The 15,463-nt window shown below is 43.4% G+C and overlaps 1 protein-coding gene across 1 annotated transcript in view; it reads right to left on the bottom strand.

The window, feature by feature from the left end:
* ehd4 (EH-domain containing 4) overlaps nucleotides 1-15,463 on the bottom strand; it is a 51,877-nt gene continuing 36,414 nt past the window's right edge. The window contains exons 6-8 of the mRNA XM_041971340.1: nucleotides 15,315-15,426; nucleotides 6,536-6,700; nucleotides 1-942 (exon numbers count right to left, since the gene is read on the bottom strand). Coding sequence (XP_041827274.1) covers nucleotides 385-942; nucleotides 6,536-6,700; nucleotides 15,315-15,426 — 835 coding nt within the window. The 3' untranslated portion in view covers nucleotides 1-384. The remainder of the gene's footprint in view (nucleotides 943-6,535; nucleotides 6,701-15,314; nucleotides 15,427-15,463) is intronic.

Genomic DNA, 15,463 nt, shown 5'->3' with positions numbered 1-15,463 from the left:
TCAAAGAAAGTTGCTGGTTTTATTAAGCTTCCACTAAATCTGACTTTTAATCATCATTACAGGTTAAAGTGAATTTCTGTCAGAGGTTAGGACAGCAGGAGGAGGAGCAAAGGAAATAAACATCCGTCTTCTTTGGCAAGTTTTCTGACTGATGATGATGATGATTTTCTGTGTAAAAGAAGCCGGTGAAACCTTCAGGATAAAAACGGCTCTTCAGTTTGTGGAAGTTCATACAAACGTGAACAGAAAAGTGAAGGCAGGACAGAGTTTAGACGAGTTTAAACGTTTCCAGACGACACCAGACTGAGTCCCTTCTCTTCTGTGGTGTCTTAGTCGGTTTAATCTGATCTTGAGCGAGGTTTTCCTCTTCAGTCCTGGGTCCGTCTAGTCTTCGGTGTGGTTGTACAGGGCGTCCGCCGTATCGTTTTTACGGTGGGCTGGAGGCACGAGGTGAGCGGGCAGCTCGGTGGGCAGCTCGTAGCCCTCCAGCTTGACCTTGATGAGGTGCTGAGCGAGGGCGAACTCCTCGTCATCCAGCATGCCGTCCCGGTCGCAGTCAGCCAGTTTCCAGATCTTTCCTAACACCGTGTTTGGTAGCCGAGAATTCATCATCTCCTTCTTGGCGTTGACGCCCGTGATCTTGCCGTTGATGGGCATGAGCGTGTAGAAGATCTCGTCGTAACGGTGCTTGTCCCGGCTGACGATCCAGTCCTCGGTGTCGGCCCCAGCGCTGATGCCCTCGCCGTAGCCCTGACCGAAGGGCCCGTCCTGGGAGCCCTCGAAGGCGCCGCCCGACACCATGGCCGGGGGTTGATTGGACTCCTCCTCCCGGATCATCGCCATCAGAACAGCGATCTTCGTGGCCAGCATCTTGTCCACCGACTCGATCAGTTTCACCTTCAGAGATGGGAACTTACTGAAATCACAGTGCTGCAGCATTTCCTGAAGAAGAAGAAGAAGACCGGATTTATCAGCAGGAGTAAGAACTGACACATTCTCTGCAGCAACATTAGCTCCATTTAAAACCCCAACTCCACAAACGATGGGTCTGTGTGTAAAATTTAAATAAAACAGAATCCAGTCAACTCATCTTTTATTCCCAGTAGAAGATAAACAACATCTCAGATGATGAAACGGAGACGTTTCACCATGTGATATATATGAGCTGATGCAACAGCACCTCTGGAAAAAAGCTGGAACAGGAGCAACAAAAGGCTGGAAAAATACCTGGTACAAACCAAAAACACCTGGAGGAGCATTGGACAACCAATCAGGTTACCTGGCAACAAGTCAGTAACATGACTGGGTATAAAAGGAGCATTTCAGAGAGGCAGAGTCTCTCAGATGGAAAGATGGACGGAAGTTCACCAATCTGAGACAAACTGGATCTAAAACTTTAGAAAAATGTTCCTCAGACCACCATCTACAGTGTAGAATATCATCAGAAGATTCAGAGAATCAGGAGGAATCTCTGTGTGCATGGGACATGGCTGGATGCTGATGATCTTTTGCATTAAAAGCAGACATGATTCTCTCCTGGAAACCACTGCATGGACTCAGGAAGACTTCCAGAAACCAGTGTCCCTGAAACCCACAAATGCAGGTTAAAGCTCCATCATGCAGAGAAGAAGCCAGATGTGAACAGGATCCAGAACCAGCTTCTTCCGTCTTCTCTGGACCAAAGCTCATTTAAAATGGTCTGAGGCAAAGTGGAAACCTGGATGAAGATGTGAACTAGTTTGTGGAAAGCATGGACGGCGTGTCCTGCAGACTAAAGAGGAGAGGGAGCATCCAGCTTGTTATCAGTGGACAGGTGAAAAGCTGCATCTCTGATGGGATGGGGCTGCATTAGTGCCTATGGCGTGGGCAGCTTCCACATCTGTGAAGCTCCATCAATGCTGAAAAGTACATGGAGGTTTTAGAGCAACATCTGCTCCCATCCAGACAACGTCTCTTTCAGGGAAGGCCTTGCAGATTTCAGAAAGACGATGCTGAACCACATCCTGCATCCATCACAGCAGCATGGCTTCACAGGAGAAGAGTCCGGCTGCTGAACTGGCCTGCCTGCAGTCCAGACCTTTCACCAGTACACAACATCTGGAGCATCATGGAAGCAGAAATCCAGCAACCAAGGTCCAGGACTGTAGAGCAGCTAGAATCCTGCATCAGACCAGAATGGGACAACATTCCTCTCCTAAAACTCCAGCAACTGGTCTCCTCACTTCCCAGACGTTTCCAGACATGTTAGAAGAAGAAGATGCTACACCATGCTGAACACCACCCTGGAACTACTTTTTACACCATGCTGAACACCACCCTGGAACTACTTTTTACACCATGCTGAACATCACCCTGGAACTACTTTTTACACCATGCTGAACATCACCCTGGAACTACTTTTTACACCATGCCGAACATCACCCTGGAACTACTTTTTACACCATGCTGAACATCACCCTGGAACTACTTTTTACACCATGCCGAACATCACCCTGGAACTACTTTTTACACCATGCCGAACATCACCCTGGAACTACTTTTTACACCATGCTGAACATCACCCTGGAACTACTTTTTACACCATGCCGAACATCACCCTGGAACTACTTTTTACACCATGCCGAACATCACCCTGGAACTACTTTTTACACCATGCCAAACATCACCCTGGAACTACTTTTTACACCATGCCGAACATCACCCTGGAACTACTTTTTACACCATGCCAAACATCACCCTGGAACTACTTTTTACAGACGTGTTGCTGCATCAGATTCACTATCAGCTTATATTTTCCATCAGATGGTAAAATGTCTGAGTTTCATCATCTGCCATGTTATTTGTCTTCTACTGGGAATAAAATTTGAGTTGATGAGATCTGTAAATCACTGAATTCTGGTTTTATTTATATTTTATACAGAGACCAAAACTTTTTAGGAACTGAGTTTATGTTTCTCTGATAATAAACATAATAAAAACATGTCTGATGATTATATCAGTTTTGCAGCTGAAGTGTTAAAGTTCATCCATCCTTCTGCAGCTGTTGCCACACAGGAACCTTCCAACAGGAGAATCTCAGCTGGAGGTGAGCCCCCACAGAGGAGGAGGAGGAGGAAGAGGAGGAGGAGGAGGAAGAGGGTCTACTTGTAAAACTTGTAAAACGGCTCCAAAATGTTTAAAACTTTCCTTCATGTGTAAACACTGAAATGTTTTTCTGTAACTTAAGAGAAATGTTTATTTATCTCTGGCTAAATAATGAGTTTCTGCCCAGAAGTCTTTACTTGTTTCTAGTTGACCAGGTAGATGTAAACATGTCTGAACATGACTGATCTAGAATCAGCCAGCATTTCATTTGCTTGACGTTGTTATTCTGATGGTGTTCCTGTTGGACCAAGTTTGTTCACAGAAAGGTCGTTCAGTTTGGATGACGATGTCATTTTCTTCTTCTTCTTCAGACCTAATAGCTTCGAGAATACATGACAAACACTGACTGGTGGAAAATTACTGTCCTGTGGGTTTTACAGCGTCTCAGGTGGGTTAACGGGAGAGAAAAGCTGTTCCACAGCTGGAAATCAAACCTCCAGCTGTTTTCAGCTGGACGCAACAGTCTCTAATGACCTCTGAACAGAGAACAAGTCTGACTGTGGTTTTATGACATTTTAAACTTTATTGACAACATAAATCACATGATGTAGCAGCTGAATAACTGAGGTAAACAAACTGCTGCTCATCATCATTTTATATTATTCACTGTTATGTCACTGTTTCATGTCTTCAGGACAAAACTAATTCTTACTGTTATTCAGATTAATACGGAAACCTATTTTATGTTGGAAAATAACAAGTTTAGTTAAAAAGTGAAGATCTGACTGTTCCAGAGATGTGGAGCTGGACTCTCCGACAGGTTTCTGAAGGAATCTGTTGACATTGGCTATGTTTTTGGATATAGATGACTTGTTCAAAGGAAATTAAAAACAAACTTATTCTTATCTAAACACACTTCCACGCTGGTGATAGTGTAGTTCTGAATACTTACATGTGACACACTGGACTTTAAAAGGTCACTGACTGTAGGCTGAGCACACGTCTCACCAGGGAACTGAAACAACTCAAATATCCACCATTTATCTGACAAATACAAGTCTAGTTCAGGAACACACACACATGGTGGAGAAGCTCTCAGTGGGCCCAGCAGACCAGCTGCAGTCCAGTTCATTGTGTACCGACCCTTAAAAACCACCCTGATATGTGGAAAACACTTCTCATTTCATCATCTGCTCATAGCTTCTTACAACATCTGGACCAAAAATGTTAAATAATCTATCTCAAGTCAGGGCTGTACATTTCATCTCATCTCAGAGTCAAATGATCAGGAGGAAAACCTGTCACAGAACCCATCACAGAAACTGTCACACCGAACAGACCCAACAGAACCCAACAGAACCCAAGAGAACCCAATAGAACCAAACAGAACAGAACAGAACCAATCAGAACTGAGCATCAGTCCTTAAAACTCTAGATCTCAGGCACCAGTTGTGATAGATTTCTTTGCGTTTTCCAGTGTTGTGTTTATTCAGAGACTCTATCTGGTAAATCCACAAAGATCCATGATAACAGCATTATTTATCACATTTCATCATAAAACATCACCATCACTACTATGTTGCTAAGAGACCTCTATTTAGACCTGGACATGATGATGAAGCCACTTCCTGTCAGACTTTCCACCACTCAGAGAGCTTAGATTGACGGTAACGTCCAATCAGGAGCAGCCAAAGATCAACCAGTGAGCAGAAAGTTCTATGTGTGTGTGAAAAGAAGAAAAATAATGCTCCTCTATGGCTGGAATAAAGCCAAGAAGACGTTTCTGATGCACGGTGGCGCCACAAAGCAGCTGAGCTGGAGTTGGTTTAGTGAGGATAGCAGGTAAATAGTAGCAGGAATAACTGGAAATGAGGAAAAAGTGGAAACATGGAAATAGTTTCTGTTGTGTGTTTGTTTCAATGCCAGGCCTGTCACGATAACAAGTTTTGCTGGGTGATCAATTTTCTCAGAAATTATCACGATAAACGATAATGTTGCGCAAAGTGATAATGTCATTTTGAGACCATTTTCAACTAATATAATGACAATGCCAAAATAATGTAAGTACACCCTTTCAAAGATCACTAAACTTTCATTTCTAAAGAACATTTTACACTGGAACTGGAAGACATTTTAAATAACAAAAACACAAAATAAAATGGACTCTCAGTCTGTAAGTATGATGGATAATAAAGTCTGTTCTGTAAACAAAATTGCATTTAAAAAAATATATTATATATATATATATAAACACACTGCGCATCGTTTGTAAAGCTGAAATCTCTCCCTCATCACTGCGTGTCAGACTGATCTATGAGCAGTGAGTGAACCGCGCTGCTGCGACACGCCGGGACACCAGCCCAAAAGTAATGCGGCCCACTGGGAATTCTCCCGAACCTCATGATTAGCCAGCATTGCTCTTGATATTTATTTTGTCACATAAAGTTGGCTGACTCTATTTGTGTGATGTGCCTGCGCATTACAGGGGTTATTACGGTAGACCAGGAAGTGGGGGGCTTTGTACTGATGTCGTAGGCTACATGTGTGTGTTCTGCCTACAATTGGGGAGCAGCGAAACAATAAATGAGGTGTTCGCAGCTATTATTTCTCCATTCGACTTATTTACATATTTCAGCATGAGAATCGGAGGTTTAGACCGAGAGCGTGGGAAGCCACTAAAATGTGAAAGTCTCATGGCCGATGCGTGTTGGCAGCCCTGCAAAAGAAATGCGGCGTTCCGGCTCGCACAGGTGCTTCACCACGGTCTCGTGCTGCAACATGCTGCTGTCAAGTATGACATCAGAGAGATCCCTCCGCAAGAAACCAGAGCAGTCGAAATACTCCATAGTGCAACCTGCTGTCACACACAGTCTATGGTAAACCGTGTGTGTGGGGAGGGGGGGAATAAAAATTATCGCAGCCGGCAAACTTATCGCGCGCATTTAATTAATGGACTTATTGCTTATTGCGACAGGCCTATTCCTGCTAATATTTTTTCTCCTGAAAGCCAAGACTTGAGAGAACGATGAGATGAGAAAAGGTTTGGTCACTGTTGGTCTGTGTGTTATTTCTACAAAGTTCTGTTAGTAATAAATTCTGCTTTCTTCTTCTGGTCGGCCTTTATGCTGCTACATCTATTCATACATTCATTTTACATCATTTTAGCCTCAGAATGTGAAGCTGAGGCTGGAAACATCCTGTAATAACTAAAAATGTTTTGGAGTTTTAAGGGTTAAAAAAAATACATTAAAATATGTAAACTACAGCTCCCATGATGCTCTGTAAGTGAGAAACAGGAAGTGTATATTTGTGATGTTGTATTAAATGTTTACAGATGCAGGAACACAAACCTGAATCTAAACCCAGGCTGAGACTTGGATCTGAGACCTGGATCTCTCAGGCTCCTGCAGGTCCTGATCTTTGGACCTGGAGCTCTGTGTTGGGTCCGTACCTGCATCTTGGTGACGTTGGGGAAGTCTCCGGGGCTGATGTGGTGCTCTCTCTGCAGGATGACGTAGATCTCTGGCAGTCTCATGATCAGCTCTTCCTTCTTCTTCTCTCGTCCAAAAAGCGACGGCATCTCCTTCTTCAGGTAGCTGATGATGTAAGCATGCACCTGAGGGAAGAAGACCCAGAAAAGATGTGACCTGCAGAGACTGCTGTCCACACTGGTTTGAATCTGTGTAGTTACATGTTGTTCTTGGTGTGAAGCCTTCAGTCCAGTGTGATGTGAGGAGGAAGAAAAGGTGTAACGAACGGTGGGTGTTCACGGACGTGATGCACTGCTTATTAATCGAAGGAGGAAGAACAAAAGCATGAGAAGGATGCCCGGAGGGTGGGGCTCAGAGCACAGCGAGCTCCTGTTTTTGTTAACATAAACTGCAATTGAAATTGGATTAATGCCATTTTCAAAGACACACCCCAACCCCAGCCAGAGTCCACTTTGACCCTAGAACAGCTAATATTAGCATCACTGATTAACAGCTCAGGTGTCTATACGAGTCCTCCATGGACTCCCAACGTCTTTGTTTATCAGAGAGGAAAATGAACAGAGGAGAGGATGTGTGGTTCAGGGAGGATTTTCAGCCTCTGCAGATGAACTGCATGGAATCCCTCCAGGTGTTGAGATTAACATCATTTCAGCACTTTTCAGCATGAAATATAATAATATAATAATATAATATAATAAAGTCTGTTCTGTAAACAAAATTGGCTTTCAAAAAATATATATAAAAAAATATTAAACATGGGGCTCAGACAGGGAAAACCGGCAAAACTGCCAGTTGTATTAAAAAAAAAACAGGGAAACAACATAGTGTGCATCGTTGCTGTTTGTGAAGCTGAAATATCTCCCCTCATCACTGCGTGTCAGACTGATCAACGAGCAGTGAGTGAACCGCAACGCTGCGTCCTTATGACATATATGCCGGTGTTCTGCTGAAAAAAGCACCCCTGCCATGAAAAGCACCCCCTCTCAAGGAGCCTGAACTAACCTGCTGATAATATATATATATATATATATATATATATCTATATATATATCTATATATATATAGATATATATATATATTTCACAGAAAATAAAATGCTGCTTAAATGGTCTGTATATGGTCACACTGAAGTGAAAGGACTAACAGGGACAGATTTACTGGGGGGTACATATTCTGATAGTTCAGTCAGCCGGAATATGCACCCCCCCCCCCAGTCTGTCCCTGTTAGTCCTTTTACTTCAGTGTGACCATATACAGACCATCAGCGTTTGACTTTTTTCTCTGTGTAATATTTATATATTTTCTTTTTATCAGCAGGTTAGTTCTGTGTTTTGGTAAGGGAAGATGCTGTTACTGTGCTCCTTGAGAGGGGGTGCTTTTCCCGACAGGGTGCTTTTTTCGGCACAACACCGGCAAACTTGTCGCGCTCATTTTTTCCTTAATGTGCAATTAATTGACTTATTGCTTATCGCAGCAGGCCTATGAAGGACGTAATGTAGAACTTTTGCGTGCAATTAAAATTCATTGTATGTGTGGGCATACTCTCGTTTTCTCTGTGGCTTTTTTGTGTGTGTGTGTGTGTGTGTGTGTGTGTGTGTTGCCCTGCACCTCAGATAAGCGTGATGTGTGTAGAAACACTTGCTTTCTCATATAGGACGGGAAATTTTTCATACCCCTCTGTTTGAAGTGTGCCTCTGAAAAATCTTCCTTTAAAGGGGTTTATAGCCCTACCACTTACCCCTACCCTTCTGTCCTAAAAGAAATTGGGACACTCCTACAGAGCTGCCAACTTTTCAATAATCCTTGGAGTGAGATTTGGTGGAACCAACCAAAATTTTGCCATGTCTAAAATTTTAATTCTGTTTATGTTTCTGAGCTGGTAAAAAGCTTCTTATTGACAGTTTTGATGTGGCTGTGTGACTATGGCAGGCAGAAGAAGTAGTTCCTACTTATCCTGGAAGTTTAGTTATATAAATGTTGGTATAGGATGAATAGATATTCAACTATTGATCAGCACATCACTACTATTTATTCTTCTCAGATAGATCATATCGTAGGTCCGTTCCCACTTATTTATTTAGTTTTTTCAGCAGGACACCAGCCCACGAGTAACCCACTGGGAATCCTACCAAACCCCACGATTAGCCGACTTTGCTCTTGATGTATGTTTCAGCGCAGGAAATCGGAGGATTAGCGTGAAAGCGTGAGAATTCACTCAAATGCGTGAGTCTCACGGCCAATGCGTGAGAGTTGGCAGCCCTGCCCCAACCCCTATATGCGAACGTGCAAAACGGAGGGGTAGGGCTAAATGGTAGGGCCAAGGGGTGAAATGGGATTCAGCCTAAGTGCTTTAAGAAGAAAAGTGGAAAAAAAATATTAACCTTTAAAGTTTTTACAACAGTTTTTGGAAGAGGACATTTTTGTCGTCTAATAATCTGAAAAGGTGGTAAATTGAAACGACCCATCAGCCTGATGTAGTTCCTTTAAACCCAATAAAATGTTCAAGCCTCAGAAATAGATTGTTTTCAGACTGGATCCAGGGTCAGATAGGGGGGTTCAGATAAAACTGGGCTATCGGTGAAAAGTACAAGTTGCTTTTTTTAAAGCCATGAGACAGAGTCTGGTTCATAGAGTGAGCAGGTCTGGGTATGTTTTGTGAATAATGGGGGAAATTAGTAATGCAGGTGAGCAGATATGACCTCTGATGGATCATCCCATGAAAACACGGAAGGAAAACAAAGCAACACAAGCGGTAACACATGGATGTTGTTTAACTTTGTTTTCCTTCCTGAGCTGATAAGATGGATCGTCCATTATTCTTTAATCATAAAGATCCTTCAATTTCATTACTTTCCTTAATTAATCATGGCGTTTGATACTACTGTGAAATTAAGTAATCATGATCCCTAATCTTAGACTGTTTGGACAGTAAAGCACATGTATAGCTGAAGGAAGGGTGTGTCAACATGTTTCCACACACATGTTGTGTTTGGCATTTTCCACACTGCCTGAACTTTGGGATTTTAGGCTCAAATGTTTCTTTTTTATTCTTTTATTAAAAGCGAAACCTTAATGAAGCTGGTTCAGATTCCTGGTCCTACCCTTAAATCTAATCCTGCTGCATGAAGTTGGTCCTGACCTGGGATGGAGAGATTCACCAATCTGGTGGTATGAGACAGACGTTTGCAAGGCAACTGCATTGGTAGCCAGCTAAATGTGCAATGTATCTTTCTTAGAGTGTCTAGATTGGTAAAACCCATAGTTACATCAATTATTATATAGTTTTATCTCCTATGCAACTGTGTTTTCAAGGTGCCTTGAGTGCATCATCACTGTCTTTTGGCATTTTATTGGCATTAAAAGATACGGAGGTGGGTGGCGCAGCTGCAGTTGGTAAACAGCGAACATGGAGGGGAGCAGGACACAGCTGACGGGGAGATTTTCAGCGTATTATAAGTGGTTTGCAAAAGGACCTGAGAAAAGGACTGTCTGTGAATGGTCCATGTGTTTGTTTTATCAAAAGGCAATAAAGGAATTACCTAAATAAATGTATAAGTAGAAAATGAGTCTAAAAACAAATGTAAATGTTTATGATTTTGTGTTTTTTTCGGAATAAAACAATCTTCGCATCTTCTTTTTAAGTTGGTTTATAGTGTGCTACAGTGTGCTGCTGACAAGATGGCGGCATGGGCACACAGCGACATGGGCACACACAGCGTCTCCAGGCTCTCGACTATTTATGCTTTCTTTATGATCTTGTTCTTATTTCCTGCATTTTTAGAACTTGAAGACTTAATTCAGTTTGGAATGGCTGACCTGCTGGAATTGGGGAAAAACTAGGGTTTTTCTGCATTGCCAAAGCCAGATTTTTTTTCCACACTTATTGCAGTGGACCACAGAGGCCATCACCATCCCCCCTCTGTGGCCCAGGAGACGGAGACAACGTAAACAAAAGTGGAGCAAGCAGAGCCCAGTGCCAGGTCTTTCACCAACAAACTGGATGAAATTCGTCTGAGGATCGCCTCACGTAAGACTGTCAGCTGTGTGGCAATCTTCACCAAGACCTGGGTGACAACAATATCCATGACACAGCAGTGGAGCTAGCAGGGCTAGCTAGCTCTGTTCTGTGCCAGCTGGACTGCAGCATCGGTGGAGGTTTGGCGCTGTGTGTTCATAACTCGTGGTGTACAGCTACGAATATTATTGGAACCTTCTGCTCCCCTGAACTGGAATATCTGGCAGTTCGGTGCAGACCGTTTAAACTGGTTAGAGAATTCAGCTTGGTTCTGATCATAGCAGCCTCCATACCACTGTCAGCTAATGCTAAGTTAGCGCTGGAGGAGCTGTACTGCTTGATCACTGTGCAGATGAAAGCTAATCCTGTGATGAGGCGGCTGTGATCGCCGCCCCCATAACTATTTGGGTCTGAACTTAGGAGGCTTCCTGAGCCTTACAGGACTGCTTTGAGCACACAGACTGGGGAGTGTTCAAAGAGGATGCTGATCTGGAGGAATACATGCCAACTGTACTGCCCTATGTTCACTACTGCTCCGATGCTGTCCTACCCACAAACACAATCACGGTTTTCCCCAATCAGAAGTCATGGGTGGACCGCACAGTTTGGTCCCTGCTAAAAGCCGGGATGCAGCCTACAAAGCAGGAGACAAACTGGTTTATAGCAGGGCCCACAAAGACCTGAAAAAGGGCCTCCAGCTGGCAGAACTCAGGTACAAGCAGCACATTGAGGAGCATTTCAATGACAACAACACACAGAGCATGTGGAAAGGCAACAAAACCATTACAGAGTCCAAGCGCAGAGACCAGCAGGTCAGCCACGACCCCACTCTGCCTGACACCTTGAACAGCTTCATCCAGGCTTTGATGCTCCAAGCAGCAGAAGTACTGTTCACCCTCCACAGCCAGAGGCAGCATCAGCCTCTTACCCTGCAGCTGCACCAAGGCACCTCCACCCTGAGGAGAATCAACATCAACAAGGCTTTGGGTCCAGAGAAGGTGTCAGGTCAGACACTAAAATCACGTGGAGACCAGGAGACAGAAGATTATCTGGACATCTTCAGCCTGTCCCTGCAGCTTTCCACAGTTCCGGTCTGCCTGAAGTCCTTCATCATTCTGCCTGTGCCCACAAAAAACACCATTACCTGCCTCAATGATCACCACCCTGTCGCTCTAGCACCAATCATCATAAAGTGTTTCCAGCAGATCCTCCTAAAGCACATCAAGGACACCATCCCTGCTGTCGCTTCACCTTACGGGACTCTCTTCTCAGCTGCTGGGGAACTTCTACAGAGCCTCCATGGACAGCATCCTGTGTCTCAATGCGATGGTGTGGTACGGCAGCTGCACAGGACCAGAGGAACTTAGCCCAGGTGGTGAGGACAGCTCAGGGGATATTGGGCCGCCGTCTACCAGATCTGGACTCCATCTACACCGCCCATGTCCAGAAGAGGGCCAGATGCATTGCAGCCAACCTCATCCACCCGGGCAACACCATGTTTGTACCACTTCCATCAGGAAAGCAGGAGAGGAGCATTAAGGCAATGTCCACACAGCACCGAAGCAGGTTCAGGTGTGAAAACAGTGGCAAAAACTAGGAGAAAGGCTTTAACATCCGCATGAAACAGCAGTTGCACATACTACAAGGCTGTGGGGGCGCTACGATGATTAAAGTGTAACACTCCGGAGCTTAAACAAGACGCAGAGCATTCGCAGATAATGACACAGCAGTGGCGCTAACAGGGCTAGCTAGTTCTGTTCTGTGCCAGCTGGACTGCAGCATCGGTGGGATGGAGAGATTCACCGATCTGATGGTATGAGACAGACGTTTGCAATGCGACTGTATTGGTAGCCAGCTAAATGTGCAATGTATCTTTCTTAGAGTGTCTAGATTGGTAAAACCCAGAGTTACATCGATTATTATATAGTTTTATCTCCACAGCTGTTGATGGTACAGCAGTGCGGCACTGTATTGTAAAAGCCGTGCATTTTGGTGCTAAAGCTGTACACAAGCCAGGACTGTCTGGAGCACCACATGGTCATGGACACCATTATTGTTGTTGTGTTTGCGCGTGTTCATCACACTGACATCAGATCTTCCAGTTGTGCGGTTACGCTGTTCTCACAGTACCACAGACAGTAGAGGTTTTGAACCGATCCACATAAACCACCTGGTTTCAGATGTGATCGGTTTCATGGAGGCTGATCCCTGGTTTTGTGGGGATGAAAGGGTGGATTGCTAAAATACTTTTGCAGTTTTACTGCAGTTCGGCTCCATGGGGACGGCCCCTCAGAGACAGCTTCCTCCCCAGAGCCTCCCTGTAGTTCAACACTTAAAACCCCTCCCCCCAACAGTACTCACACACATGCACCCAATCCTCCACAGACACACACACTGAAGATTCACACCTTCTCAGACACAAACAAACTCATACGCACCTCTGTTCTTCACTAGGATGCACTTGATCCACCCTATAAATATTACTGTCTGCTGAAAATTTGCTTTGGCTACGATGATCTTGTCAACGATTCGATTCGATTTGATGATGCATCAGGATGTGTCACTTTGCTACTTTCTTTATCAGTGAATACAAGCAGTCAGATAATCATAAACTCCTTGTTTGTTTATAAATATTTCAGAAATCTGAATGTCCTGATATTGACCAACATCATACACGTGTAAACAGTGATGTTTTTTTCTTCTTCCTTATTGAACTTTATTTTTCCATTGCTGGAAAATCAAGAAAAATTATTATAATGTGAAACTGTTATTTAAATGTCTTGCAGTAAATCAGTGTGTTGTGTCCCTTTAGTCTTTCCATAGTCAGTTCAGACAGAATGTGGAAGATGTTTTTCATCTTATCTTTATGGCCAGAAAACATTTTCCTGTAAGTATTCTAGTCAATTTGTAATTAAAAATAGAGAATATTGTTGATGTTAACATTTGTTGATTGACAAAGTTGATCAAATCCCTTTAGTCCTTTCGTGCATGCTAACCGTTAGCTTACCAATGGTATTTTCTGTAGACATTAGCCTTAAGCTAACTTATAGATTTTTATACCTTTTCAAGTGTAATGTTACATCATTTCACTGAGACAATGAAAGTATATCCAGTGGGATACTGATATATTTTCTGAATAATTACTTAGTTTTACAGCTTTCCTAAGTGAAGGTTTCAAAACTAATTATGTCTTGGATCTGCCGAGCTGTTGCGGCAGTTAGATCACGCCACACATGCAAGCGGCGGCTGTATATGTACATACATTATTATAATCAATAATGTTCAGTCGCTGGATCGATGCAGAATCGTCCACGTCCACAACACGATGCATGGTAGATATGATTAAATTCAACACCCCAACTAAATAATTGTGGTGTTGTTTAGAAACCAGATGTGAGCTTGTAAATTCTTTGTGTTGAATCATTTTCAATTGCACCATGAATCATATTGAACCAAATTGCATTGTATAAAGTCTAATGGGATGAATCGTATTGCATCGTATCGGCACGGGGCTTCGCTGAATCGTTACTGTATCATATCGTTGGCAGCGTATTGAGATGTGTATCAAATCTGCCCCAGTGGTTGGGATTCGCATCCCTAGTCCAGGCTCAGCTCCCAGATTCCTGATCCTATATCACCCATAAATCTAATCCTCCTACAAGAAGCTGTTCCAGACTGAGCTCCCAGATTTTTAGAAAAACAGCTGATGTTATTTGCAACCTTGTATCAGTGGGAAACACCATTTAGGATAAACCTGGACCGTGGCGGTGTCGTATCCCCAGGCCTGTGGCCTGTGATTGTGGTAATTTAAGCTCTGCTGCCCGGTTGCTTCTCTGCAATTGGCTGTGGATTTTACAGTGACCTCCCTACTCTTCCGCCTCCCTGATGATTGGTCGCCTCCAGTCCAGCTTACCCTTTGGTGGGACCAACCTCCGAAACCTCTGCTTTTCTGCTATTGGACGACCACCGTCCCGCACTTCCTCCCTGCCAACCAACCAGAAGGACTCCAGGCCTTTAAGAAGGAGGAAGCGCCAGCACTCAGGGCAGCTGTGTACCATTAGGCCAACAACTGGGATTGCGTATTGTAGTGGCCGGTCTGAGTAAACCGTGTGGTTGTAGTAAGAGCATTAAGATTCCCTTAGTTTAGTTACATGATTGTGTTGTGTTTGACATTATTGAGAATATTCGCTCTCATCGTGCGTGAGCAGCTTTTGAGTTAAGTTTTATAGCAGATTTTGGTTTGCAGTTTGAATAGCATTTTGGTTTATGCTGAAGGCTACCGTTTGGTTTGTACAAAAAGCTCCATTTTGGTTAAGGTTAAGAGTAAGAGTAAGATTTTGGATTTGTAAAGTAGTTTGGAAGTAGAATAAGTATTTTGGTTTTGTATAGTATTTTGAGATTTGAATAAATAAAGAGAAATGTTATTATTTTATTTAATTGTTAAGGTTAATTATTATTGTTAATTATTACCTTAGTTGAGGACACCTTTTGTTAATTGGTTTGCTTTTACTTTCACTGGACTTGATATACAGACTATTGGACACCTTTTGTTGTTTTTTATTATTTTTTAACCTGGTTTTGAAAAATTTTTTTTGTCTATATCTTTAAGTTTGGTCCGGCTCATTTTGTTATCGATCTCAATCCCCTTGGATTTGAGACGGGGTCGTAACAGGCGGACACAGTACAAGGTTTTCTGTAAGTTAACGCGGGGCTTCCTGTCTCACCTTGGCCAACCTGGCTCTTTTAATGAGGTCGTTGAGTTTACGCAGAGCGGCATTCCGAGGGAGACTCTGGATGTCCCGGAAGAGGTCTTGGGACTCGGCCTCGAACAGACGCCTGAAGAACGAAGCAACTCATCAGAAACAAGATGGTG

Source organism: Melanotaenia boesemani, chromosome 20, assembly GCF_017639745.1.
Source record: "Melanotaenia boesemani isolate fMelBoe1 chromosome 20, fMelBoe1.pri, whole genome shotgun sequence".
Lineage (NCBI taxonomy): Eukaryota > Metazoa > Chordata > Actinopteri > Atheriniformes > Melanotaeniidae > Melanotaenia > Melanotaenia boesemani.
This window is presented reverse-complemented; position numbering and strand designations above follow the sequence as displayed.